The sequence below is a fragment of the Daldinia childiae genome (assembly GCF_008694065.1).
Source record: "Daldinia childiae strain JS-1345 chromosome Unknown Scaffold2, whole genome shotgun sequence".
In the NCBI taxonomy this organism is placed as follows: domain Eukaryota; kingdom Fungi; phylum Ascomycota; class Sordariomycetes; order Xylariales; family Hypoxylaceae; genus Daldinia; species Daldinia childiae.
Genome location: NW_022984643.1, coordinates 4,872,804 through 4,900,683, shown reverse-complemented (window position 1 = coordinate 4,900,683; position 27,880 = coordinate 4,872,804). Strand labels below are relative to the sequence as shown.

Below are 27,880 nucleotides of genomic sequence, written 5' to 3'. Positions count from 1 at the left end.
TTTAAATAGTGCCCATCACCTATACTCCCCGTGCGCTTGCGATTGCGCATATTAAACGACTTCGAGACCTTCCCTCACTTAATTACTTCTCTCGTCGTTTTGTTTCGCAAACTCGCCCATCATGCGAACGCAACCGTTTCTCTTCGCTCTCGTCGCCCTTCTCGCCTCTAACGTCATCGCTCAAGGGAATAACGATGATGATAATACGACGAGTGACGTGACGCCAACTCCTACACCAACCCCAACCCCAACTCCTACTCCTACTCCTACTCCTACGCCAACACCAACACCTACGGAGACGGAAACGGAGACAGACACCGAGACGGACCCCGACGAAGACTCTTCCACATCCGAGACACCCTCTGAGACCCCGACGGAAACCCCGACGGAAACGTCGACCGATGCCAGTACTACAACGGAGCCTTCGTCCACCGATACTCCTCCACCTATTACCACTTCAACTTCATCCGATGATGATGGACCGCTTCCTACTATCCCTGGCCAATATAGTTATCCCGCTCCTTCCGTTCCTCCTACGAAGAATGCCCCGTTTATGCAACCGTCAAGCGTGCCGGAAGGCACCGTGTTCATCGCAGTCGGGGCAATCCTAGGTGCTTTCGGAGTTGCCGTCTTGATATGGCGCGCGGTTGTCGCCTGTCTTCTGCATCCGCTCGGTTAAGAGGGCGGCACTGGCTCAGCAACTTGCTAACGACAAGGCTACCTTTCCGCCGCAACCTCCTCCGTTCTATAAGTATACCGACCAGGTATCTTCGGCTTCGCTTGGTAACGGCGGGTCAGGCCGTGGCATACGAAGAACAACGCGGGGACCTATACCTTCGCAAACCCCGAGCCAGTCTAATTTTCTTTTCCCCATGCTCCTACTACGTCCAGCGGTAATCGTGAATCCCGATTTTTACCCTCCGGCTTCTATGCCGCCGGGGCAGGCTCTCCGCAGGGCCATGGCCATAATATCAGTCTGACGAACTTACGGCCTGATTCGCACAGTTACCCGCGACCTCTTGGACACACTCCACCTGAGTCTCCCAGTCTAGCACCCCGTGGGGCTTTAGCACAACGAAACATGAGCGCGAGCTCGCTGAATCTAAATCGACCACCCAGTGGACGGGCACCTAGCGCTTTCTTGGAAGATTTATTAGACGACCCGAAAAATCAGTTCCCACCACCTAGCCACCACCACACCTGGAGTTCATCACAACCCCGGCATTAGATATCTGGAAAGGGGTCTGCTTCAGCGGAGTGTGGAAAGGGAAGGCTAAGGTGTTTGGGCATTTACAAATTCTTCCACGCAGAATATCGCTGAGGGAAAGCTTTTATTATTCCGAGCAATGATTTAGGACGGGGCCAGACGAACCAATCCTTGTAAAGCTGTGGGGGGAAAGGGGATTGGGTATCCGGCGGTGAGGACAATCGTCGATCGATCGAGCAGACAAATATATTCGTTCGGTTTCGGACCCCGGCTTGTTTAGGTATCGTTGCTTGTTGTAAAATAAATGAACGCGTACGTGTGTACGTGTGTACGTGTGTGTAATGGGCATTAGAGTTGGAGTTTAGGCAAAGGCAACATTGGGTCGACCTTGATGCTACTATATCTATTACTACGGTATAGTATAGTATAGCATAGTTTTAGTACTACTTATTACATACTTTTTTTTAAAAAACAAAAAGGGGGAGAGGAAAAGAGCAGAGATTACATGCTAACTACGTCACCGATCTGTCGCTACAGCTGGAGATAACACTAGACGTAGGATAGGACTTGGTGTGGTGTAGTCTCCCCTTTTGAGGGCTGTTATCCAATATAATACATTTTTTTCATCGGTTCTTGTATGTGCAGTGATGCTAAATGTGGAGTTTTTTTTGCGGATTCAAGGGATGTGGTGTTGGCTTTGGGTATGTATGTATGTATGTATGTATGTGCATATGCTGTGGAGAGACGGGTAGATATACAGATACACAGGTAGAGGTACACAGGTGCTCCATACATATATGTAGGTACTTACCTAATCTGATCTACTAATGTAAGGAAGTACATATATATATTATATATATAGTAACGTAAAGACCAGCGAGACAGGTTACCTATCGGAGGGAAGTAGGTAGCAAGTACGTAGGCATATACGTATCTACGGACGGGTAGCTGCAGGAATGGCGCATGCGCTTGTGTGCAGATGGGATGCGGGATCCCGTGTAACCTGGGTTAGGTAGATGTAGAAAAGCAAGTAAGGTACCTAGGTTAGGTACCTAAGGTATGTATACGGGATGGCTCGCACTAAGATCTGGTAGGCACTTATATTCCGATATAGCTACTACTCAAAATGGGTATTGTGTAAGTCGTGATATTGGAAGTGGTATAAGGTAGATATATATAAGTATAAGAATAGTTACTACTTGACAACTATATACATGTATATTAATCTTATTTTGTAATCAACTACTTACTTGCCTAAGTATTTGAAATATAAGAAGAACTTAGGCACGTATTAAATAACTAAGCTTGAATAATAGTAACTGAATACTTTTTGATATTGTAGTTACTCGACTTATATTTTCCGTATAGTTCAACTATTTAAAACCACTTAAAGCAATAATAATATCTGACCCAAAACATCTATACTACTACCAGCAATCATATACAAATATAAGATACTCAGTTATAGCAATCTACTTAAACATGATACCAAGAAAGCCCTTGCGTTATGAACGGATCAAGGCGAAGATCGAAACAAGTCGAGCACTATCCCTTGCGTCTTTGGGTTTTTACACGTGGTGGCTATCTATAGTACCTAAAGTCTCTAACCGCTCTGACCCTCTTGTTTCTTTCGTGCGTATCTACCTATTTATCTACACGTTGACCTTATATGAAAATAAATAAACCATTTATTTACTCGTTTCCTCTAAACACTCTCATATCCCTTCAACCATTCCTAACACCATAGTCTTATTAGTACGTACTAAGTACCTATATATAAGACATGGACATCAAGCCCAGCATCAACCTCACCCCTTTCAACACACCTAAAACCACATAGATAGACATAATATTAATATTCAAACCTCATATATATCCGTGTATCGCTACCTAGGTATATACCACATCTACCCAACATTATTAACTTTTATCCAAGGCCCGTCCTATCGTATGGTATCCCGTCTGTATCATATCACCACCCATCATTTTAACTTCGTCCAGCCTTCTACATCATCTAAATCTCATCATCCTTCTCGCTCTTCCCTCTCGACCCTTCCCCTATATCTTCACTCAAGTCCTCCTCTCCCTCCCCCCTGAGCCCCCTCATAGCCATCAAAATATCCTCCTCCCGAATACCACTCCTATCGCACATACTCCTAAATATACCCCCGTTTCTCCAAAGTTCAATCGGCGAATCCAACTCTGCAATCCGTCCCGCATCCATAACACATATCCTATCGTACCCGACAATAGTGCGTAGCCGGTGCGCAATACACAGGAGCGTCTTGCCGCGAAACCCGACTGCCATCGTCTTCTGGATCTTGTCATCCGTCTCCATGTCCACCGAAGACGTCGCTTCGTCGCACACGATGATCTGGGACCCGCGGACCAGGGCACGTGCTAGCGCCATTAGTTGTCGTTGTCCGAGCGAGAAGTTTAATCCGTCTTCTTCGACTACGCTGTCGAGGTGAATGCGCGAGGGATCTTTGTCGTCGATATTTGCGTCGGCGGGGACTAATCTGCTTTGCGGAGCGCGGACCAGAGGTCTAGGTCCGCATGCTCGTTAAAGGGGTCCAGGTTACTGCGCACCGTCCCGCGGAAGAGTGTTGGGTCTTGCGGGATGATAGCTAAGCGGGAGCGCAGGTCATGCAGACCGACTGTGGAGATGTCTAGGCCGTCGATGTAGATATGGCCTCCTGAAATCTCGACTAGGCGGAAGAGAGTCGACATGATAGAACTCTTACCGGCTCCGGTACGTCCCACGATACCTATACGCTCGCCACCACGGACGTGCATGCTCAGACCCTTAAGAACCAAGGGCAGATTCGCACGATATCGCATCTCGACGTTATCGAAGATAATATCGCCTTTCTCGGGCCACGTAGGACGGACGTCGATCGTGTGTTCTGGCGCCTCCTCCTCGAGCTGTGTGCCGTAGTACTGGAGGCGTTCCACGGCATTCATTCCGTTCTCCACCTCGGCTAGCTGCCTAACCGTGAATTGCAACATCTGCACGATCGATAGGATGTACGAGAGTACGAGACCGCCGATCGATGGTGAAACATCGAATCGGGACGTGACCACGAGGATACCCGTGGTAAACACGAGCGCGTTCCCGATAGCGTCTAGACGCACGGATAACCACCGCTGGTTTGAGAATGTTAGGTAATATGCCGAATTCATCTCGTCGATGGCGTTTCGAAGGTCGCCAATAAAACGATCCCTTAATCCGTATGCGCGGATAGATGCCACACCGCTAAGACCCTCTCCGAATTTAGCAAACACGATAGATCGAAGTACTGATTCGAAGCGCTTTACTTCTCTTGCCGACGCTCGGTAGTACGATGCCGCAAGCACGAATAGAATAGCAAGCGCGAACTAACGCAATAGCAAAGTAGTGGAAAAAAGCGATGATCAGCGCAAACACAGTTATTATCATGGCTAACGTGAGGAAATACATCCTCATCGCATCAGCCAAGTTGTTATCCATAACATCGACATCCCTGGAGAACCGATTCGTTATACGGCCTAGGGGCGTTGTGTCGAAGAACGACATCGGTGCTCTGAGGGTTCTGGAGACAGCCTGTCTGAGAAGAGTCTTGCTAGCATTTGTGCCGTATATGGTCAGTAGAATAGAAAAGGCGAACATCAGCATAGCTTGTAGCGTGCCCAAGCCAGCGTAAACGCCGATATATATCCCCGTTGTTAGGCCGAAATGGTCTGACGTCCAGTAGGAAAGCCATAAACTTGTCATGATATTGGCGCCCTGGGAAAGGAGAAGAACAGCTAACGTGAGAGGAGCGTTGAGAATGCTCCCCGAAGCTCGAATATAACCGGTATAAACAGACCATGGGACGCTTGCCACTGCTCGCTCCTCTGCTTGCTCAACCCCTGACCACGCTTCTTTTTCTTCTTGTCTTTATCGCCGCCTGTCTTCTCTTCGACGGTAGCCGGCGTTTCCTTATTCGTTTCTTCCAAAGCCGTTGTCTCCATTAGGTGCCTGAAACCCGAGTGGTTCGCCATTAGGTTGTCAAATGTGTCGATCGCTTGCATCTTACCGCCATCCATCCAGATGATTCTATCACAGCGATTAAGAACCCAAAGTTGATGCGTGGCAAGGATACGACACTTGTCTTTAAGGAGACCTAGGATAGCGTTGTCCATGATATGTCGACCAACGTGGGCATCAACGGCACTGAGCGGGTCGTCCATAAGCACGATATCAGCATCGAAGTAGATGGCTCGGGCAATATTAAGTCGCTGCTTTTGTCCGCCTGAGATGGTGATTCCCCTTTCACCTATTTCGGTAGCGTCTCCGTTGGGAAGCATATCCAAATCTTGTTGTAGAGCACAGCTAGTAACAAGTTAGTATTTGCCTTCCTTCAACATTGTTCAATATGACTTACGCTCTGATGACCTCTTTGTACCATTCACGATCCATCTCTTTCCCGAAGAGAATATTATTTCGGACACTCGTGTTCTGAATCCAGGCATACTGCGGACAGAAAGCTCGAGACGCTCCCAGCACAACTTCACCTGATGTTTTCCGCATATCGCCAGCAAGCGCAGCAAGCAAGGAGCTCTTCCCGCTCCCGACGGTTCCAATAACAGCAACCAGCTCATTCCGACCAATCTCAACATTCAATTCCTGTAGCTTGAACGGCTCACGTTCTTCCACAAGCGTGCTTGCTGTATCCTCGGCACTCTCTTCCAATGGGCCATTATTGTTGCCTGGTTTCTGATTTTGCTTCGCGCCCTTTTGCTGAGGTCCATTCTTGCCTTTCTTGTCCCCGCCAGCAACCATTGACTTTTCAGATTCCTGGCTCGGCGTCCTTTCCCAGGTAAAGGTAGCATTGTGCATCTCAACTGCATTCTTCCCCTCGGGCTCCAATATGACATCCTCCTCTTGCTCTTCAGATAGCATGAAATCTTGGATGCGTTTGAGGGACGACCAAGCATCAACTGTCTGACCAATCACCAAGGGGAGCAAATTTAGGGGCATACGCAAACCATTAAAGAGCGCGAGGGACGAGAAGACTTGTGCGGCTGGGAGACCGTGATCGGTGAGTGAGTAGGTAATAAATGAAAGCATAGAGGCGTAGATAGGAAGCGACATGCTGACAGCATTGATGGCATTTCGAATAGCAAGGAGGACCTGGATAGCGTGGATCTCTCGAGTCCGAATATCCTTGAGGCGTTCAAGGAAAGCCCCTTCCCACCCGAAATACTTGACAAACCGGACTGATTGAAGAATCTCCTGGGTTAGGCTTACTCGTTGATCCGTTATCTTGTTAATAGCAGCACGGCGCCGGAACAGTAAGCGGATTGCTCTAGTCAATGCCGGAATACCGATCACGAGGAGCGCGAAGCCGGCTAGAGCGCTGTACGTCAGATTAATCAGGAGACGATAAGAGTTATGATGCAAGAAATAGGTGCCGTCCAAATCAGATGGAACATGGCACTGGCTTGGTCCACACGGTAGGTGTCAACGCTCATCAAGTTCACGATCTTTCCATTGCTCCAGCCAGTGCCGTCACCAGAAATACCTGCCTTATCTCCTTTCATGTCCTTTTCTGATTTTTCTGTCTTATTGGCTGCGTTCTCTTTTCCTTTCTCTCCCTGGCCATTTTCTGTTGAGTTATCGATACCCTCTTTGCCTCCAGCCCTTGCCCGCCGGAGAGCACCATAGACTTCTCGAAGATGAGACTGATCAGGACTGCGCGCGTCTGTCCTCCGATCATCATACCGCGATATATGAAATGGTTGACTCCCAAGCTCTGTAGAATTTGCATGACAGTTACGCCGATAACTAGGCCTATTCCTGTGCCAATTTGCGGCGGTGGCGAGCCGGTCTGAGACGCATCCCAGGCTTGCTGGGCGAACTCAATGAGGTAACGTAAAGTGAAAGGAGACATGACTTGAAAAATGGACGAGCAAAGTTGACAGAAACCACCGACCCAGAACTCCCAGAAGAAGGTCTCGTGGAGCGCCCAGAGTAGGGGGTACTTGTCACCATTATTTTTCCGTCTTTCGAACGATTCTCTCGCCTTACCCGTCATCCTATCGGCTTTCCGATTAGGATTCACTAGCCAGAGATCATCTTGTTCTAGGGGTCGTTTATACCCGACCTAAATACTTCTATCAATACAGCGAGGCCAAGCGGGACATATCAGTACGAGTTCTTACATCCATCATGGGAGCCATCCATTGAAATGTTAGTTTACTCCAGAAGCTAGCTTTGTACTCCCTCGAGACTTGGCGCTCCTTGGGAGTAGGGGGTATCGAACCCCATCGTAGCGGATTTGGTGTTTTATACCATGGCTTCTTAGTTATAGGCACGGAAGCTCTCGAGGTTGTACGAGTGATTGCGCTTGTATCGGTGGCATAACTTTGAGTGTGTTTTAATTCCTCGCGGCCGGCTCTTTTCTCATCGGACTCTTCTCGTTTACGGATCTCCTCGTCGGGATCCTCATAGACTGAGGCCGGCTCAGAGTTGGCGGTGTTATTGACATCTGTAAGTGGATCGACGGGTTTTGTCTCCTTATCCTCAGCTTCATTTGCCATATTATAGCCAAAAAAAGCGGCCTAGCACTTATTCGCAAAGACAATGCGAGAGTGACGTAAGTATAGCAATTATAAGTGAGCTGTTACACAATTATCCTATACCTTGGATAAGATCTTGGAGATAGGTTTTAATGAATTGTTTTATCTATTGAGTATGAAGCAAAGAGTAGCGTTTGGAAATGATCTTGATCTTGGGAGAATAAGGTAGCAACGAAGTAGTAGTAAAAGTAATATAAGCGGCAAGTGAAAATGGGGGATGTCTGGTAGTAGTAATAGTCTATTACCAACACATGAGAGTAAACTCCGGTCACTTCTCCGTTACACACTTACACGACTGTTTACCCAGTCTAGACTAGATAGAGGAGCTGAGAGACTGAGAGCTATGTATGTAAGCGGGAGTAGAAGAAATTAGAATTTCCGACATTTTTTTTTATCAAACCAGGCAAGGTTGGGAAGGACCTCCCAGGTCCCTTTTTACCTTAATATGATGCCTTGATTCATCGGCCCCGCTAGCCGCACTTACATACTACCCGGCATACTACTCCACTTGGAAATAACGAACCAGGTCCCATATAATACTTACATTAGGTAGGTAGGCAGTCTACCTATGTACATACATTACTAACCTACATATAGTACAAAAAAAAGAAAAAAAAAAGATAAAGTAGGTAATACACCGATTCGAGGTTGCCGCGAGGAATACGACTATACTCAAGTCAACTATCCGATCTCTCGGAATTGAGTACGAGCTCGCTACCTAGTTGAGCCAATCCCGGTAGTTGTTTACCAACCACATCTACCCCTATACGAATCTAGTGTTCAGAGATGGGTGATAGCACTTGCATACATACTTACCTATCTATCTGACACCACGAATAGGAAGGTTTTGCGCGACTGACGCATTGGCGGGAAGAATGTAGTCATAATGTCGGTCAAGATAAAAAAAAACAAAAAAAACTCCATCTCATTCATTATTCTATTCCTCCTGCGAATATGTACATACCTCGTAAAATTCATAATCTCCGTAAAACTCCTGGTTAATATAAATTAACCTTATCCGGTCTTCAAACCCGTGCCGTACTAATCCGAATTCCGGAATCGACTTAAGAATATCCAATAGTAATTGTCGCATTAGAAAATTTATTAGCAGTCGGTAGACCTACGGAAACATTTCTCACTCGTCTAGTTGTCTCCTTAAAGTCTCCGGCAATATACATTATTAATGCGCCGCGCTTCGTCTCCAGTGGCGTTTTAGAAGTTTCTTCTCCTATTAGTTAACTAACTTACGATGTATGTCATATGTATCTATTGCGCACCAGCTGTTTCATCTGGGGAAGAGTTAAGCTTTTTCGGATCCGCCACTTCGGACGCCCTAATAACACCGTATCCGCGAGCGGTCCCGAGCCAACAAATTCTATCCCGAGTTCTAGGCTCGCACTACTGCAGAGTTAGGACTAGCTCTTGCATAATAGACTTGCAATAAGAATTGCTGATTTATAATACAACTCAAAACTACCTCTCTACGTCTTTGACTATATACGCGGCTTTCATCTGCCTAACCCACGTAATTTCTGCATCGTATACCCATGTTGCGAGAAAGATTACAAATGACAACATTCACTTCAGCTAGACTCTGATTAAGTAAGTTGATCCTATGTAAATATGTATCGTTTGTTACTTAGAATCTTGCTTAACTACGGGAGGATCTGTATGTACATGTGTACGAGATGAGAGCCGCATCGCTACACGACCCGGTCATTAAACCCAACGGATATCTTCGAAATGCAAGACATGGTTCACTTAATTGCAAAATCCCACAATTGCTACGTCTTACATATTTCAACGGAAATGCGACTGGTGTAGCTGGGTACATGTACATGTACAAATATCCTCTTGCCCAGCTGTAAATTACAGCCCCTAAAAATGATGGTCTGATAAGTGAAAATAAAAGGACCTGTATTAGTCGGTATTCCTGCTTCTTCAATTATAATCCACTCAACTCATTAACTACTATTCATTAGTCTAATAGTAACGGGTCTCGGAGTAAGTCTTTAAAATCATCAAAAGTCGATCTTAGTATTATAGAGGCTATCCTCTTTTCTCTAATCAAGCTATGCATCAGATATCTACTGTGCTAAGTTGCAAGGGGGGATTAGTATACTGCTACTCGAAGGGACGCATTATCATACACCTGGGCGTTGCATCCTATCACTTAGATCAAAAGTCTAAGGCAAAGAGCCAATAGAGCATGTTTTTCTCTTCGCTTTTTTTTTTTTTTTTTTTTTTATAAAAAAAAAATCTCACGTATTATCATTTAGCTCAAAGCTCACTGTTAGCTCTTTCGTCTAAGCCACCCCTGATAGCCATCCTTTTCCGTAATCACCTAGGTGTACAAGTGTCTTGCGAAGCTTTACCAAGCTCGCCGAAGACGTAGAATAAATAGCAATAACGCGTCGTCAACTATGAATGGTGTTGATCAATCATGTCGAAATCAAACGTCCACCTCCTGTAAAAGCACTACGAACTGTCCGTGCCATCCGAACCATCAAGTCCCAGTAACGCCTTACCAATAATATCGATATCCTCGGAATCATCCTTACCCTCTCCTTCACCGTCACCATCACCGTCGCCCTCTCCTTCGCCTTCCTCGCCGCCGCTATCAATACCTAAGAGTTCCTTCTCCATAGGATCTAGGTCGTCTGCGTCTTCCATTGTGACATCACCATTGGTGTTGCCGTTTTGCTTGATCTTGATTGCATTTGCCTTCTCCGGGCTGCCATTCCTGCCACGTTCGCCATGCGGGTCAGGTGAGGCGTAATCAGAGGGTGGGCCTGCAGTACGCTTCTTAGAGGCTAGTACGACGCCCAATTCGGGTCGACCATCCCAGCGTCGAAGCCGTCGATCCGTTCTTCTCAGTGCCGCTGAGTACGACGCGAACTCTTCGCCGAAGTCGTCGTCTTCTTGGTGAAGTTGACAAAGACCACCAAAACCTCGGTCTATGAAGAGGTGCTTATGCTCCCTATGCGATACCATGTATTCCTCTTCATCGCTGTCTACAAGGGCATCCTTCATGGCAGCTAGACGACGCTTGGCACGTATAATCGCACCTTCCTGTCGACGCGCCTTTCGCGCACGATGATGCTGCTTGCGTAGCCCGCGACCGAGGATATGTTCAACTCGTTGGTTTCGGTTCCGCTCTACTGCTAGTTGGTGTGCTGTGGGAGGGCGCGGCTTTCGGGGAACGATGCCCTCAATAACGTGGGATCCCGGCCCTGCAGGTGAAGAACCATCGAATATCAAATTCTTCAGGGATGCCCCGCCTCGTCGTCCAGTACTGTTAGCACCAAGGCGCGACAAGGCTCTTGGTGGAGGAGTGGATCGTGTGCTATCCATATCCGACTCATGTTTCGATGGGCGTATCCGAGGGAGGATAGCGGCTGTTGGTCCTTCATCGGCCATGACCCGTCCTCTAGAGCCACGCTTACTCTGATGGTCTGCTAAGTAGGCTTGGTCGGCTGCTATTATTTTGGCTCTATGATTTTGCTTCTCACGACCGAAGTCAATCTCTTCGTGCGGGTCGATATTCTCGCGATCCTCTTCGTCTGCCGTCATTTCTTCCATCCGCGGGACGCCTTGATTCGCCACTTCAGTGCCATAGTCGACACCAGGGCCAAATGGATTCTCTTCACAGCCTTCCTCAGTAAAGTCTGACTCGAGATAGAACCACATTAGCCATAAAAATGCCCTCGCACGGGATTTGCTCGTGTAATTGGTCTTCATAATTAAGTCATGGAATTCACCACCAGGAGGGAAGTGCAGTTCTGCAATATAAGATGCTTGCTGGCATATGAGGAAGATGAGGTTCACCGGGTTCGATCGAGGCGGGTCCTTTCCCTTAAACTCTCCGAGCTCATGTGGTTCAGGTCGATCCTCAGCGGCACCTTTCAAGATAGACTTCAATCTCGGCGCATCTTGGAGTTGTTTATAGGCCGATGCATCTTGATGGGCTTGTAAGGACGGGATAGCATGATATGTTCGAAGTTGAGCTCGCATCTCGGGGAAAACTAAGGAAATGTCATTAGCGATAGTGATACAAGCGAGCGGTAGGAATATTATTACAGTTAAGCGTCGTATTCATGCGACCCACGTTGACAAGCAAGCACACCATAGCCATGCTCTTTGCGGCCTCCCTGTCACTAAGTAGTTTATCCCTAAGAACCTTACTCGTCTTGCTGCTTCTGGCCATCGTATCGATATATAGGTCGGCAAAGCTCTGCTTCTCCTTGCCATCTCCTACAGGTTCGTAGCTGTTGGTAAAAACCTTTCTGTCATCATCGAAAACGGACTTGAGAAAGTCGTACTGAATATCTCTTCTCCACAGTGGCTCTCCATCCTCTTTTTTTAGGTGTCTGATTTTGCCTACTGTAGGGAATGATGAGGATGCTGCTGCTGCGCCACCAGTAGACTTATTCTTGGGTCGCTTGCTGCTATGTCCGGATTCAGATCTGATAATGCTAGCCTCGAGGTTATCGCCGGGTGTGCTATCTCTTGGGGCTGCACTGGATGCGCGCGACCAGCGGCTTGGCTCTGGCGTTCCGTCTCTTGAAGCCATCGTAAATTCGGATGAGGATTGAAAACGATGTAGGGTGTTAGGTTGGTAGGTAAATGAAGAGAGTAGTGCAGGCCGATCTTGTAGGACAATAGTCGGCGACAAGTTTTATGGTAAGTGTCTAAGGAACGTAAAGAAAGAAGAAGTGCCTTTAATTAAGGCAAGGGTTGCCAGACTATCGTTAAGGCATTATTGAATTGAAAGTTTGAGATGAAATGACAAAGCCTTGCAATATGAAGGATGCGAAGGTCGATGGGTTGAAATTGAGAAAAGAAAAGGAAAGGAAAAAAAAACTGTGTTGGAATCAAAGTGCTCAAGCCGTACCTGCTCACGGCGCGTCACCTTATTCAGAGAGGTATGTAGGTACCTTGCATACCTGGAAGTTACTGGGCGCCGGTTGCTCTAGCAGTTTGGTAGGTAGCACGGATCCGTACCTACGTAGGCTAACTTTATCAATTAAATGCATTAGGTCGAGGTAGCAGTGGGTCATCGCACCAGGAGGTAGCAGTGGGCTCTAGCCACAGCACAGCGCCACAGAAGGCTAGCTCAACGAAGCTTAGGTATGAGGTAGTTACTTAAGTTCAATGTAACTATTCCAATTAACAGGTAACTTCCATAGATTCTTTCTTATTAACTTTGATAATAATGATTAGGGGAAATCTTAGACGAGAAAAAGGAAAAAAAAAAAGGAAAAAAGATCATTAAGGTGAAGCGCCATACCCTACGATGTATAAAATCTATCTAGTGTTACCTGAGTAGGCAAGTATTCAACGTAGTTCATTTACTTACATTAATACCTACGTTACCTTACACCTTACAATAGCTATAAATGAGGAAACCCTATTTGGCAAGTATTTCATATCACTAGAAATAAATTGAACAATTTCACGATGCATTAATAGTTGTAGTAAAGAAGAACTTTTTTTTATTTGGAAGTTCTCAGTCCGTCGTAGATGGATCCTCTAACGGGACCACCACAGCGCGAAGAACCTCAAAGGGCCTGAAAGCGTCTCAGCCAATGTCTGCGACAGCACTACCATTGGTGGCAGATGGAATCTAAAATAATTCCCTATGCCCTTATCGTCAGAGCAGATTCCAGAACTACTACTTACTCTCCTAACTTTGGAGAGATCTGGAGCCTATGCCTGCTCACCGAGACGCCGTTTTTTGTTGCTCGATCCACCGAAGATTACCATTCTATGTTCATTGCCCTCTATTTGGTTCCCTCGCTATGGCGAGCCTTCTTGAGTAAGAGCCCTACCAACCAGAGAGCCGAGAAATCCACTTTTGTCTATGAATGAATATGCTATCAACACAATTCCACGGCCATGCGAAAACGCATTACCCCATTCTATGGGAAAACGAGAAATAATCTCGGCCGGCTTCCAAAAGGCAAATACGGGTACATCGAAACGGAAGATCGTCATCGTCGTAAGGTGTCGCCGCGTCTGTAGCACGGCACTACTCTAAGTGATGAATATCCCCGAAGGATGCTTGGTCAAGGTACTGATTTGACCTCCAAACGTCTCACGTAGCTGCTCGCATATGCCCCCTCGCAGTCTTCTATGGGTATCAAGTTGTGAGGAGAGCAGCCGAAATAAAGACAGATGCCATCTATCGTATGCCAGAGTCCTATCACGTAGAACTCGTATCTGCCGATCCAGATTGAAGGCTGGAAGTCGGGTATGCCGTAGAAAGGAGTATGTCGAGGGAAGTATCGAAATGCCAACTAAAAAAAAAGAAAACCTTGCGTAACTCGATTGGAAAAAAACAGAAGATGAGTCCGTGAAATCTATGTACCGCATTGCAAATGTGCCAATTCCGTCGCCGCATGCGGGTTGCGGAATAGAGGGAATATATCGGCGCGCCTGACGATATCATCAAAATTACCACCAGGAAGCCTGGCCGCCTGCTCCGCCAGGGTTGCCGTAGCTACCGCCGCCATAGCCTGGTGCACCACCGCCGCCGCCGCCACCACCACTGTAGCCTCCGCCGCCGCCGTAGCCCTGGCTGGGAGGAGCGTTGTAACCACCACCGCCGCCACTAAAGCCGTTGGACTGCTGAGGGCCACCAAAACCGCCGCCTCCGCCGCCGCCATTGAAGCCGCTACCACCGAACTTTCGGAAATCGCGGTTGGCACCTTGGCCACGGCCGCGGCCGCCACCAGCCCGTCCACCACGGCTACCGCCGCCGTAAGAGCTTTCTCGAGCAATAGTCTCAAGGAACGCCGGAACCTCTTGGTTGGCTTCCTTCAACAGCTCGATGAGGTCTCGTACGACACCACGGTTGCCTCGGTTGAAGAATGCTGTGGAATGACCCGTGTTACCTGCACGACCGGTACGACCAATTCGGTGGACATAGTCGTCAATATCGGTAGGTAGATCATAGTTGACAACGTGTGTGACGTTAGGAATATCCAAAGCCACGTGCAGCAACAGCAGTGGCAACTAGGATAGGACATCGTCCATTTCGGAACATCTCTAAAGCACGTTCACGTTCACGCTGTGTGCGATCACCGTGGATCGACGTGGCGGGGAAGTTCTGGTTGATCAAGAAATCGGATAGAGAGTCCGCCATGCGCTTTGTCTCGACGAAGATAAGGGTGAGGCCAGCGCCATGAGTGTGTAGAATATCTAGAAGAACAGAGCGCTTGTCGCTATCCTCAACATACTCGACCTTCTGAGTAATATTCTCAGAGGTTGAGCCCACACGTCCAACTGAAAGGAAGACGTAGTCCTTAAGGAAATCGCGGGCAAGCATTTGAATGTCCCGGGGGAAAGTGGCTGAAAACATGAGAGTTTGTCGGTTCTGAACGCCGGGCATATCTTCGCCTTCAACAATGCGACGGATCTGAGGCTCGAAACCCATATCCAGCATACGATCAGCCTCATCCAGAACTAGATACTTGATGTTCTGTAGAGAGATGCGACCTCGCTCTATGAGATCGACAAGACGGCCGGGTGTAGCGACAAGAAGATCACAGCCGCGCTCGATCTGACGAAGTTGAGAGCCGATGTCAGCACCACCGTACACCACGCAGGGTCGGACCCAAGATCGATAGGCAAATTTGCGAGACTCATCGTAAATCTGAGAGACCAGTTCACGAGTTGGAGCAAGGATAAGAGATGTGGGATAAGCCTTGCGCTGACGGCCGTAACCACCACCAGGGGCACCGGCAGGCACGGCAGAAGGGCCAGTAAGGAAGGCCTGGGAGAGGATGGGGAAAAGGAAACCACCAGTCTTTCCAGAACCAGTCTGGGCACAAGCCATCAGATCTCGGCCACCCATGACAATGGGGATCGAGTACTTCTGAACGGGAGTCGGAACCTTGTAGTGAGCTAGTTCAATGTTGCGGATCAGATGGTCATCAAGCGGGGGATTGCTGAAAGTAAGAACGGGGTCAGGAGTATCATGGCCGGAGGCCTCGACAGGGATGTCGTCGTACTTCTCGAAGTTGATACCAGTGTGCTGCTTGGAAGGGTCATCCGGCGTACCGAATAGCTCACGTTCCATGCGGGGGTTAGGGGGGCCAGGAATATGCTTGCCGTCGCGCCACTGTCCGTCGCCAGAACCTCGAGCGTAGGCACCGCCGCCACCACCACCGCTGTTTCCACCAGTAGATGGGTTACCGTAGGCATTACGATCGAACTGTCGGTTATTCCAGCCTCCTTGACGAGGTTGCTGCTGCTGCTGCTGAGGCGGCGGCGGTTGTTGCTGTTGCTGAGGAGGCGGGTAATCGGGACCGGTTGTCCATCCAGGAGCGGGTCGAGCGTCGAAGTTGTTGTTACTATAAATTCAATATTAGCAAATGCTCAATTCTGCTTGGTTCAATACTTGAACGAAATAATGCATTGACAAGGGTTGCAATTAAGTATAAGTATAATAATGAAGAGCGAATTACTTACCCAGCCCACGCGCTACTGTTGAGACCGTTCATGTTGGGTGGAGGACCGCCAGCGCCCATGGGAGGAGGAGGACCGTTACCAGGGCCACCGACCTTTCCTCGCATGTGAGGCGGGATGTAAGAACGACCTGTAGAGGCTTGTTGCTGGTCACCCAGGCTCAAACCGCCCATGTTAAGTTGATCAGCCATATTGACGTAGTGTTTGCAAGATGATATATGCGATAGGTATTGTACGTTGATGTATGTGTTTGTCGAAGAAAATTTTCTCGTACGGAACCCAGCCGATTAATTCTCTCTCAAAAGAACGAACGAGTTCAGAAGAAGAGAAGGGGAAGGCGAGGTAAGGTAGTACGGGCAGATTTAAAAATTTTTAAACCTGATGTCGTCGTAAGGAACCAACAAAGATGGTATTAATTGCCGGTAGAAGAGGAAACTACGACGTTATGCACCTTCTCTCTCAATATTATTAAGAGAATCAAATGCAGGGTCGTTGCTCAGATACGATGTATGAACCTGTAAGTGATCACACACCAAAGTCTAGTAATAGATGCCTTCCGACGTCCCTTGAGAAAAGAAAGTAAAACCAGATCTTTTCAAGGAAAAATAAGGCCCTGAACGGAAGAGAAAAAAAAAACACAGAATGCTTTTTCAGGGGGGAGGGATGTGATTATGCCGTGTGTTTGAGGGTTGGGTATGGCAAAGGGATTGTGGGGGAGAAGAAGAATCGGATCAGATGAAAAAAAATTCAGGAAGTTTTGAAGTTGTGTCGAAAATCGAGAACGCGTTAGCGCTGGGTCCGTGACTAAGGTACCTAGACTAGACTGGGTAGGCACGCTGCAACTGTAGTTGCCAATAGTAGTCAACTTACCAGTGAGATGGGGGCAATTATTCGGTATCGATATACCTAAAGGGGAAATTGTTAGCAATTATATGCAATTACAACATAAGTGGTATCAGGGAAAGTGGGATGTGAGCAGCTAACGTTAAGTAACTAGTACTTAGCGATTGCCCCCAGTCTATCTTGGCTACAGCGTTTATTATACATTCTATACATTCTATACATTATATGTCTGTAATGTATCTATCCCTTCCTGGTTCGGGTAACTGCGACAATTTTTATTCCCTTTGCCTCCCTTTGTGAGGAAAGAGCCTTGGAGCAATCGAAACTTGGGGGTTACATATGTACAAATAAACAGTCGAGAAGTCTCACCTAAATCGGCTAGAATACAACCTCTACTGCAGCACTTTTAACCCAAATCTCTACCTAGAAAACTTCGTTACTGCAACCTTAGATTGCTCAAGCATGCACCAAGTTCAAGTTGGCCAACTACCCGTCATAAGATTGCTACGTAATAGAATTATCTCGTATATTCTAGAAGTTATTATTACACCTGTTCATAGCATGTGTTAGGTATGTATTAAAAATAAGTATCTACCTAAAAATATGAATAATTTGATACCTCAAGTTCAATACGTTCTAGTAGCAACTACATACATAGGTCTTAACTTGATCATTTTCACCCCGTGGAGTGAACACCTTCTATATCTATCCGAATCTCGGTATGGTCCGATGGGGGGGTCACTTACCACACTCTTCGCATCCTTTAGCTGACTTTCACCCAACATGCCAACCTTTTCTCTCAGCTTAGATAGGAAGCGTAGCAAGCATACATAATCGGAGGTACACGTTGCTATTTGTTAGGCAATTCGATGATGTGTGCCTGATTTATGTCGCCACCAAAATCCCGGGTCTACAAACCCAAGACAACTAGGCAACCCCTGGCAGCCCTAGTTGCAACTCTCTTCAAGATGCTGCTATGCATACGTAATAGGGTTCGGTGGATCATCAGCTGCCGTTATATGCGTTATATGACTAAATTATGATCAAAAATCGTTGATTTGGACGCTTAATGATTTTTTTTTTTTTTTTTTTCGAGCTAAGATTTACAACATAACATAGTACCACAGTAATGATAAGGCTCGGAACTCTCCAGACTACAGACATCCTAACCATTGGCGGCTAGCAGGGGAAGGCGGATGTAACTCTCCTGCAACGAGGCTGCTGTGTTCCAATAGGAAGCCCGCCTGCGTGGTGAACGGGTGAAGCATCATGCAGGAGTCTCACCGCCCAAAAATCAAAATACACCGCCTGGAAAATTGCTTCAAAGACAGCTTCCACGAATGGTGGAGAGAGACGTATACTGTATGGATCATTATTAGTTAAATATAAATGACAGTTCAGCCAGGAGTCCCTGATTGCCGAATGCGACTACGGGGGGGAACCTCTAGAGTTACGATCCGCGCTTGGGTTGAGTCTCTATGTCTTTATGCACGTAGATTATATACTCAACCCAGATTCGAATAATGACCCTATCGATACATATAAGACCAACGTATATCGTATATCTTCATTATACAGTCTCATCATTATTGGGTGCGAGGCTATCGAATGGGACCTATCATTCCACTCATGTATTCTCATGAATTTATCATAGCGTCACATATCTTATCCATGTTACTAAGCTACCCTTTATCATACCCCTTTGGCTACCTAAGCTAGCATTTATCTCTTAAGGGCTTTCTATGGTGATGAATAACTTGAACCCCTCACCATATACGTGGTAACTGAAAAGATGTTGGATGGTCACAGCTATGACCGACCTGATAGATTTGATAGGCCAGCCTGTGACATGGCTACTAGGCTATTGTGCGATTTCTCGTCCAGCCTGGAATCCTAATGTTACACGTGGGGTTGCCAGCTAGAAAATCATATTCCTTTATGCACACTTAACAATCTTGTCGTCGTTGAACTCAATCCCCGAATGCCATCTTTTGTAACCTCCTTGACCGTCATACCCTTGAAATCAATAGGTAAACGTCGCTTCAGTTCGTCTGTACACATCTCGAGCCCTTAAGTCCTTGTACAAATGTCATATCTGGGTGGTGGTGCTTGTCCAGAATCGATAGACAGTAGTATTGTGCGTAGCCGTGGGCAGCATAAGGAACAGATGCGAGAGCCGCAAGGTAATCCAGCCAGAATAGCTGGGCTGTGGGTAATGGGGTCGACACACTCCAAGTAGCAGGTTGACGTTGTACGCTTTCTAGATCTTAAGCTTGATGCAAGCTCACCGCGGACATAGTGTGCCAGCGCCGTAGGTGATAAATCTGTCTCGTTTCGCATCGAATAGACTGCGCATTTGCCTGGATATACTCAGAGAATTGGACTAGCGCCAGTTAGCTTTCAGAGCCGCCCATTCTCTCCAGAATTGACGCACTTGTACTCCAGCCTCGCCGGAGAATGCAACTAGTGTATGCTTGTTGAGAGATCTCGTTTGTCATCAGAGGCTTTGAGGATGGTTGCTCCCCGCATCGCAGCTTTAGAAGCTGCGATTAAGGTAAAGTCCTTGCCGGTGATTCCTAACAATACCTCCCTAGGTTGGCTAATGTTATCTATCTGTTTAGTTAGGATTTTATAATGATAGGCGGCATACATTTTGGGATATTTGTTTGGGGTGATAGACTCAAATGTGGTTTGTAGTGTTAAGAGAAGCTCTTGTTCTCAAATCGCTGGCGCAGTAGGCAAATGTGTACTATGTAGACGCGCAAGGTAGCTACAGCCTAGCAGCTGGCTGCCAAATCTAGAGCTTCAGAATTGGAACATCATCTAGTGGAGGTCGACGTCGGACAGCACTAGCCACAGCTCCTCAGCCGCGCCCCGCTCTGAGATCACCTAAAGCCAATGGTTAGATCACATAACTGAACATATCAGCGCATAGGTATCTTTGTACCCCTAGGGTCCCCTGTCAGTGTCCCGCAGACGTTGAACTTTTTTTTTTTTTTCTTAGCTACGAACTAAAGTCTTTTGCTTCAAAGATGGAAATTTTCTAAGACCACGAGACGACTAACACGCGTTCGAATTGATTAAAATAAAACATTGTAAAACACAACAATGTCGTCATTCTTCACAGTTCCTGGCGTTCAGAAAAAAGGAACGAGCACCTGTTATAGACGGACCTAAAAAACGAGTCGCGACTACTAAGACTTCGAAGACGCTCTCGAAACCTACACCTGCACCTAGAAAACGAGTCGAACGAGATGAGTCTATATCAGGTAGTGAATCTGAGAGCGAAGATGGCGCGGCACATCTAGATGCGCCTGGTTCTGATTCAGAATCGGAAAACGAGGGAGAAACAGCAGCAGAGAAGAGGTTAAGACTTGCAGAAAGATATCTCGACAACGTTCGGCAAGAAGTCGACGAGACGGGCTTTAATGCTGAAGATATCGACCGCGATATAATAGCAACGCGCGTCTACAGAAGATGTAGCCGAAACAAAAGGGAAAGTGTACAGGAAAATTGCTTCAGAGCTTGCTATCGACCGGGCGTCCCATACTCTCTTCCGGTGTAATACGCTCGCAACTACATCTATTGCTATATGCGCACCATACGTGTATACGGTCTCAAAAGACCAATGCTTGGTCAAATGGAAGTTACAAAGACTTACCAGTTTACCAATTCCCGCAAACTACCAAGAAGAAGCCGAAAAAGCCTCCTGCTCCTCCGCGTCGACAGCCAACCAAGGTTGCACTGCGGAAGGGGAATCGGTCCAAAGCAAATGATAAGAACTATCAAGGCCACATAGCCGATATCCTATGTGTAGCAGCTTCTCAAGACGGCAAGTTCGTCGTCACAGGCGGTGCGGACAAGCGCCTGATCGTCTACGACGCCAAGTCGTTGAAGCCCCTACGCGTCTTTACACACCACCGCGACGCCGTAACAGGTCTAGCGTTCCGACGGGGTACAAACCAACTATATTCAGCTTCTAAAGACCGTACCGTGAAAGTATGGAGTTTAGATGAGCTGGCATACATCGAGACTCTCTTTGGTCACCAAGACGAGGTCGTCGACATCGACGCCCTAGCACAAGAACGTTGCGTGAGCGTAGGTGCACGAGATCGAACAGCTCGCTTATGGAAAGTTGTCGAAGAGACCCAGTTAGTATTTCGCGGTGGGTCGATCGACAAGAAGCAGAAGCCAGAGATTGACCCGCGGTCGCTGGCCCACGAAGGCAGCATGGATCGCGTTGCAATGATCGATGACGAGCTCTTTATCACGGGCAGTGATAACGGCTCTCTAGCCTTATGGAGCATACAGAAGAAGAAGCCACTCTTCATCTTAGCACAAGCTCACGGCCTAGAAAACCCATTGAAGCCGACGGAAGCATCCGCCGAAATAGCCCCAACCCCCAAAGTCGTACCGCCTCCACAACCTAGGTGGATCACCGCACTCCGGACGTTACCTTACTCCGACCTCATATTGAGCGGTAGTTGGGACGGGTACGTCCGAGTCTGGCGATTAAGCGACGACAAGAGGAAAATCGAGCCAGCAGGAATCCTAGGAAACCCATCTACCGCAGACACCCCCGAAGACACAGAGACAACAACCAACACCATGAACGGGGCCACAGCCGCCTCGTGGCTCGTCAAGGGTATAGTCAACGACATTGCTCTATTCGAGCGGGGCGAGCGTGGCAAAGACGGTCTATGCGTCGTAGTCGGAGTGGGAAAAGACCACCGCCTAGGCATGTGGAAGAAAATCAAGGGGGGCAAAAACGGTGCTGTCGTGTTCGAGGTGCCTAGGACGAGGCTGGAGCTTGAGAACGGTGTTGCGGGCGAGGGCAAAGATGCCGGCTCGGAATAAAATAGTTCGGTAATGCATGAGAGGCTCGGCAAGACCCTACTCTGGAATAGATACCCTATTTTTTACTCTTTATTCGTGTTATGAAAGCCCCTTGTATGCCATATTGTATGACCGTGAAATTCTAACGTACCTGACGGGTGAGTATAAGAGTTGCAGTTCAAGCATTATTGAACAGATAAGGTAGGTAGTAGCTGTAGTCGACTGCTTCATATTTACCGCGAGACGAATGGGAACAATCTATTCTTCATCTCACTGCATGAACCCTATTCGAATAGTAATTTAGTTGTCAATCCGTGAATCGACAATATAATAAGTTAGTCACCGACAAATCACTATATTATCTTAACACATTGGAACAATCTTGCTTTGATGGTATACTATTTCTTCTATTCCGTATGTACAATAATAATGCACACTATTTATCTATTCTTAAAAGTATTCTATCTATACCTGGAGAACACCATAGTGCCCATACATCCAATTTTCCAACTATTACGGTGCCATCACGTGCCACGCTGGATCGCCAGCGTGGTTATCGCGTACCGCTATATAATCGGCTCCAGGGGCTTTGCCTCTTCTGACATCCTCTTTCTCTTTTGTGCAACAACGGTTCTATTTACCGTACCTTGACACTAACCTTGGTAAGCTCAAGAAAGGAGCTGAATTTCAGGTAAAGGTTAAGCCTTCATCTGCTCCAATATGATCTTATACTCCTTCCGCTTCTTCGCTTTTTTAGTGATGGCCGTTTTCACCACACCAACTCCTCGAGCAATGCCAGAGAAGATATAGTGCTCCCCGACCCATGCTGCGACTAGATATGCCATGCCCAATCCTAGTAGTGTAAGCTTAAACGATGAACTAATCTTGGTCAGTTGCATCAGATTTCTGATCCAGTGGCCTGGTATAAAAATCATGTATATAGTAATGGCTAGGGCCGTAACAATAGTGGCCATGAAGGGCCCTATATGGATGGTTAGCATTTTCTTCGGATAAACACAAGAGTATAGAGGACTTGCAGTTCTGAGTCATGGGCTGTCGGAATGGTCGGCCAGCATTAAGAACCACACCAATGAATATGTACTCGAGCAAGACACGAGGAACAGAGTTGTGTTCTCCGAATTTTTGATGTGAGGTTTGTTTCGATTTACCTGAGGGGGTATATACCTATGATATTCGCATTAGAGCACTATACTACAGATAATTTCTTGAGGCGAACTTACCAAGTTTGCTCCCGGACGATAAGCCACGCGGCAGTTTGTACAAGTATACAGACGGCCATCTGACACAATAAGGGTATGAGAACCTTTCTTGATACTAGATTCGCTGTCGGTCGCTTCTTGCTTAGAACTGGGAACGGGCCAGACCAGCCCACTAGTATGCGGATTAGCAATTTCGCTTCATCTCATATTTTCTGCTTTACTCACTAAATATAGCAATTGGCAATATAAGGAGAACATCGATAAAGAGAAACTAGAAATCAGTTAGCCACCAAGTAAAGCGTGATGTTACTGTGAGTATTCCTACCTGGAAGTCTCCTAAATTCGAAGCTGAGGCGTAAAGGAAGCTGACAGAAGTGAACTGTATAGCTGAATAGATGCTCATATACTTGAAGCAACTGAAACTAGTTACTAGAGCAGCTCGTCCCTCCCTGGATATAACGTTAGCGACATGGGTGTGTTCAATATTCACGCCTGGAGGGGCAAGCATACCGAATTACGTCGGGAACACATCGAATATCAAATACCCTCGACGTGAATGGGGCGGCAACAGATGCTTCCGCTTCAGACAGTGATATTCCAACATCGGCAGCTTTGAGGGCACCGCAATCATTCGCTCCATCACCGCAGAATCCAACGCAATAGTCTATGCTCTGAAGTTTCTCTACAAGTTCATGTTTCTCATCTGGAGACATACGTGCAAAGACTTTGCCTCGTACAAGCATCTAATAATTCTTTAGCTTCTTCGCCTGATACGGGAGGGTCCTGTTAGATTGATTAAGAAAGCTATATTACATACCCTTTGCATGACTTCGTTTGGAGCAAAATCAATTATCCATCGGAAGACGTCACCGCTTACTGCGAGGAGAGTAGTTTCTAAGATTAGTTATATCATATGGTAAGGAAGCATCACGGTCTACGGGAGCAGGTAAAGGCTACAATCATTTAAATTAGCTTGAATTGCCAATGAAGTCAGGATATGGGCTCTTACCAGTAGAGTTCGGTCGTCCAACTGATATGCTTGGTCGTCTATGCTTTCCCATTGTAAACGAGCATTAGGATCGCGAGAGTTCCCTGTATGTCTTATGTTAGCAGTCAATAACCTCGTATGGGAAATTTCTCATGATTTAGTATTAGATAAGTTAGACTTATATATTGTCTTTCTCCTATGGGCGAGTATGAAGAATGTAGGATGTTCGTAGCGACTTACCTTCGGCAAAATGAGGAACGAAGCAATGCACATCTTTCTCAATAAGTCCGCAGTTTCGGGCGACACTGATGGCCGTCAAGATGTTGTCGCCCGTAACCATGATCGAGCCGATATTTGACTCTGTGAGTTCCTTAAGCACTGCAGCTGTCGTGGGCTTTAGCTTATTTTCGAAGATGATGAAGCCAACAAAATTAAGATCGGCTTCAACGTCCTCGCGCTTCATTTTCTGAGATTTTACCCATGACAGCTTTTTGATATGTCTAGTAGCGCACGCAATGACTCGATATCCCTTGTGAGTATAGTAAGATAGGAGTTCATCATAATCATCCGGGACTACGTAGGATATTAATATAGACGCAACAAAACAATTTCCGAGGTTAAAATAACTTACAGCTATCCGGTCGACATATATCCCGCATACATTCAGGTGCACCCTTGACATAAATATTTCCGCTTTGCTGGCCGAAAGCCCGCACGATGACGCTGGCCCTCCGTAATTGGGAGAATTCAAAAGATCTCAATACTCCGAGTTCAATTGGTACCTGAAAACAGATTAGGCGAACTCAAAGATCATTTAAGCAGTGGGACTTACATTTTGGCCTTCGGCAGTCCCATATCCATCTGTATCATAAAGGGGAACCATAGGAGGGCGAGCAACAGAAGGAGAGAAGCCTCCTTGCTCATCATCTTCCTGATCGGTACCACCTTGGTTACCCTCTTCGAACGTCCAGCCCGTGAACTCGAACATCTTGACGTCTAACGGATCACCAACAAGTTCACCATCGACGGAGCGAAGAGAGTGGCAGGTGGCCATCGTAAACAAAGCAGCACGAGTTATGTCATATTTATCCCCAGGACCAGCATTCAAACTTGTGCTAGGGACCAAATTTGACGCTTTTGAGACGATGTCGTCAAATCGCTTTGCTGACTGAGATGCTAGCTGAACACCAAGAATATCTAAGCCATCTTCGGTGAGCGTACCCGTCTTATCAAAGCACATGATATCCAGCTTCCCGCCCACGTTGACTCTCTGTGGGCTGATACAGAATATTTGTTTCTTCTTAAGGCGACCCAGAGCGAAATTTGTCCCTATAGTAAGTGTAGCTGGAAGGGCTGGCGGAACAGCAATGGTAATCAAGTCTAATGCTCTGATAAGTATTACATGCCAAGCCAGCCCCAAGCGAATGAAGTTGACAAAGGATACAACGAATCCAAGCAACGCGACACATCCCATAACAGATATGTATCGAAAAGAGTCACGATAGAATTTAAATCCGGACGGTTTGGGGAACATCATAGAGCGGACGAGCGAACCCTTGGTTGTATTGAAGCCGGTCCTCACAACCATGGCGAGGGCAACGGCTTCATCATCGCCATTGTCTTGTGGCTTCCTTGCCCTGATGATTTTTGTCCCGCAGAAGAGAAAATGACGAGCAGCGTCATGGGAGATTGTGGAGGCACCAAGATTCATAATCTGAAGTGTCTCGTCGGTAGCGGGAATTTTAGAAACCGGCACAGATTCGCCTGTAAGCATACTCTCATTGACAATGCAATCTCCGCTTAAGAGCAAGCTATCGCTAGGAAACTGAGTGAGACTAGGATCACTAATCTCATATACATCACCAGGAACCAGGTCGCTTGAAGAAACGTGGGCCCCTATAGAGACAATCAGCCATACTCTACAGCTAAAATGATCGTTTTTACTTACAGAAACCGTTGCGAAGGACTCGTACGTCACACTCAAAGCGGGAGATATCGCGAAGACGTCGCATTGTCTAATGGAGATTAGTGATGATGCATATTTTTGTGGTGGAAGAAGACGAACAGCGCGTGTATCCATTAGGGTTGCTATTATACTACCTGCAGACATAAAGAAGATGCAGATAGCATAATAGTAGTACTCATCTGATGACCAAAGGATCAAACTTGCGATCTGAAAAACGTAAAATGGGTGGAAAACCTAGAGCATGTCAGTTCATATAGTATACTGATACTTCGCCAACAACAACCTACTTCATCTACAAGTAATTGAGGAATGGACTTCTGATCGATATCAATGAGGTTCGTCTTAAAGACGCGTTCTCTGTGGTCTTTCTCCTCGCCATCAATGCCAGCCCGAAGTGCTCGTACACGAGTCCATGTAGGATCCTTCCACCCGTTGCAGATAACGAATTTACCCTTCAATGGATGGTAGAAGAAGCGTACGTATCGATAGTTGAGGACCCGGAGCTCGGGCAATAACGGATCATCATCATCTCCCAGCAATTGGGCAAAAATCTTTTCGGGTGAACCGAACACGGTTGAAAGGGGACGGTTGTAAGGCTGCGTTTGCACGTCTAGTATAGTCATTTCACCCCATTGGTTCTATGGTATGGTAAGCATAGCGCCAAACGCATACGAATTTCCAATACAACTTACCTCAAGTACTACCCACTGGCTATCATGAAGAGGACATGGCTCGCCGATTAACTTCACCTGCCACCGGGGAAGCCATCGTAGAAGGAGGTATGCAAGTCCCAACGTCACAACACACAGAAGAACATATGTAGTGTAGCCAGGTCTACTCGTACGAAAGCCAGCTATCACAATGGTAAGATCCTCGTTAACCATGTGTAGTTTCTGGCTGACTCGGCTGTACCCTCGACCGCTAGCATCCGTAACGCCACTATCTGTTCGGAGAAGTCTGGCATGGATAGAGCCCCTCGATTGGGTTGAAGATCTCCTTCGCATAGAATAATCATCGTACGAATCGCCATTCTCGAGATCGACTCCTGAACTACTTTCTTCCTCTTCCTCTTCGAAGTCAAGCGGCATCTCGTCGATATCAAATGGCACAGCGCCATCTTCACCATACATAAACCTAGGCTCTGCTTCGTCCTCCTCTTCATTGTAGTACGCGAAGCTTGCTGTCGAATCTGCGCGTTGTCGACGATGGGAAAAAGCCGAGAGACTTGTAGGCAAGCTCTCTGCCATAGGACCAGAGAATAACTAAAGCAATCAAAGCTTAGAATAAACGATCTTAATGTTAAATAATGTAATTAGCCTACCTCATCGTGTGCCATCTCCACATCCTCAAATACGCTCGAACTGCTCTGATTAGAGTTAAGCCCGTACATAGCTACAGGACCACTGCGCCTTGACTGCGCATCATCTTTGGGTCCCTCCATATTCAATATACCGCCGACTATGATGGAGATCGTATATATCCTTAATCGACGACGTGACCGAGGCGCATACGAAGAGGACCGATATGATTCGAAATTAGAGAAATGCCTTCGCGGTCTTGCAACTATGACTATCGATCCGGCAGAGTAATGATTAGAATATTGAGCACATCCTGAATAGTTTATCGAAGTATCAAGACGCGATAGATCCTCAAGGACCAATGGGAACACTGTATGTCTATTTTGTAAGCCTTTGTTGAAGCTTCAGGTAGTTAAGGGAAATCTACGAGTTCAGGTTCGAGCTCAA

At 46.9% G+C, this 27,880-nt stretch overlaps 7 protein-coding genes across 8 annotated transcripts; 2 read left to right on the top strand and 5 right to left on the bottom strand.

Moving 5' to 3' along the window:
* Nucleotides 1–121: 121 nt before the first annotated feature.
* On the top strand, nucleotides 122–679 carry GL218_02219 (putative csi2 protein; the record flags this gene model as incomplete). The annotated part of the gene is made up of 1 exon (XM_033578719.1): nucleotides 122–679. The coding sequence occupies one exon, from the start codon at nucleotides 122–124 to the stop codon at nucleotides 677–679; it is 558 nt and encodes a 185-aa protein (XP_033439559.1).
* A 2,542-nt stretch (nucleotides 680–3,221) lies between these two features.
* On the bottom strand, nucleotides 3,222–3,617 carry GL218_02218 (Oligomycin resistance ATP-dependent permease YOR1; the record flags this gene model as incomplete). The annotated part of the gene is made up of 1 exon (XM_033578718.1): nucleotides 3,222–3,617. The coding sequence occupies one exon, from the start codon at nucleotides 3,615–3,617 to the stop codon at nucleotides 3,222–3,224; it is 396 nt and encodes a 131-aa protein (XP_033439560.1).
* Nucleotides 3,618–3,721: 104 nt separating this feature from the next.
* GL218_02217 (Multidrug resistance-associated protein 5) lies at nucleotides 3,722–4,390 on the bottom strand (the record flags this gene model as incomplete). Its single annotated transcript, XM_033578717.1, has 1 exon — nucleotides 3,722–4,390. One exon carries the CDS (start codon nucleotides 4,388–4,390, stop codon nucleotides 3,722–3,724), a length of 669 nt encoding a protein of 222 aa, XP_033439281.1.
* Nucleotides 4,391–10,288: 5,898 nt separating this feature from the next.
* On the bottom strand, nucleotides 10,289–12,383 carry GL218_02216 (Ino eighty subunit 1; the record flags this gene model as incomplete). Its single annotated transcript, XM_033578716.1, has 2 exons — nucleotides 10,289–11,835; nucleotides 11,891–12,383. 2 exons carry the CDS (start codon nucleotides 12,381–12,383, stop codon nucleotides 10,289–10,291), a joined length of 2,040 nt encoding a protein of 679 aa, XP_033439282.1.
* Nucleotides 12,384–14,266: 1,883 nt separating this feature from the next.
* On the bottom strand, nucleotides 14,267–16,473 carry GL218_02215 (ATP-dependent RNA helicase ded1; the record flags this gene model as incomplete). The annotated part of the gene is made up of 3 exons (XM_033578715.1): nucleotides 14,267–14,706; nucleotides 14,840–16,167; nucleotides 16,286–16,473. 3 exons carry the CDS (start codon nucleotides 16,471–16,473, stop codon nucleotides 14,267–14,269), a joined length of 1,956 nt encoding a protein of 651 aa, XP_033439283.1.
* A 3,164-nt stretch (nucleotides 16,474–19,637) lies between these two features.
* GL218_02214 (putative WD repeat-containing protein C2E1P5.05) lies at nucleotides 19,638–21,982 on the top strand (the record flags this gene model as incomplete). The annotated part of the gene is made up of 2 exons (XM_033578714.1): nucleotides 19,638–19,679; nucleotides 20,750–21,982. The coding sequence occupies 2 exons, from the start codon at nucleotides 19,638–19,640 to the stop codon at nucleotides 21,980–21,982; spliced, it is 1,275 nt and encodes a 424-aa protein (XP_033439284.1).
* A 677-nt stretch (nucleotides 21,983–22,659) lies between these two features.
* GL218_02213 (uncharacterized protein) lies at nucleotides 22,660–27,576 on the bottom strand (the record flags this gene model as incomplete). Of its 2 annotated transcripts, none has more annotated exons than XM_033578713.1 (15): nucleotides 22,660–22,943; nucleotides 22,999–23,146; nucleotides 23,203–23,353; nucleotides 23,403–23,452; nucleotides 23,507–23,630; nucleotides 23,692–23,924; nucleotides 24,191–24,273; nucleotides 24,410–24,742; nucleotides 24,801–24,951; nucleotides 25,002–26,065; nucleotides 26,118–26,184; nucleotides 26,235–26,369; nucleotides 26,423–26,773; nucleotides 26,828–27,397; nucleotides 27,457–27,576. In XM_033578713.1, the coding sequence occupies 15 exons, from the start codon at nucleotides 27,574–27,576 to the stop codon at nucleotides 22,660–22,662; spliced, it is 3,864 nt and encodes a 1,287-aa protein (XP_033439277.1). The 2 variants fall into 2 exon arrangements, with proteins under 2 accessions (XP_033439277.1, XP_033439276.1); XM_033578712.1 differs by having other exon boundaries at nucleotides 27,457–27,525.
* Between the last annotated feature and the right edge of the window lie 304 nt (nucleotides 27,577–27,880).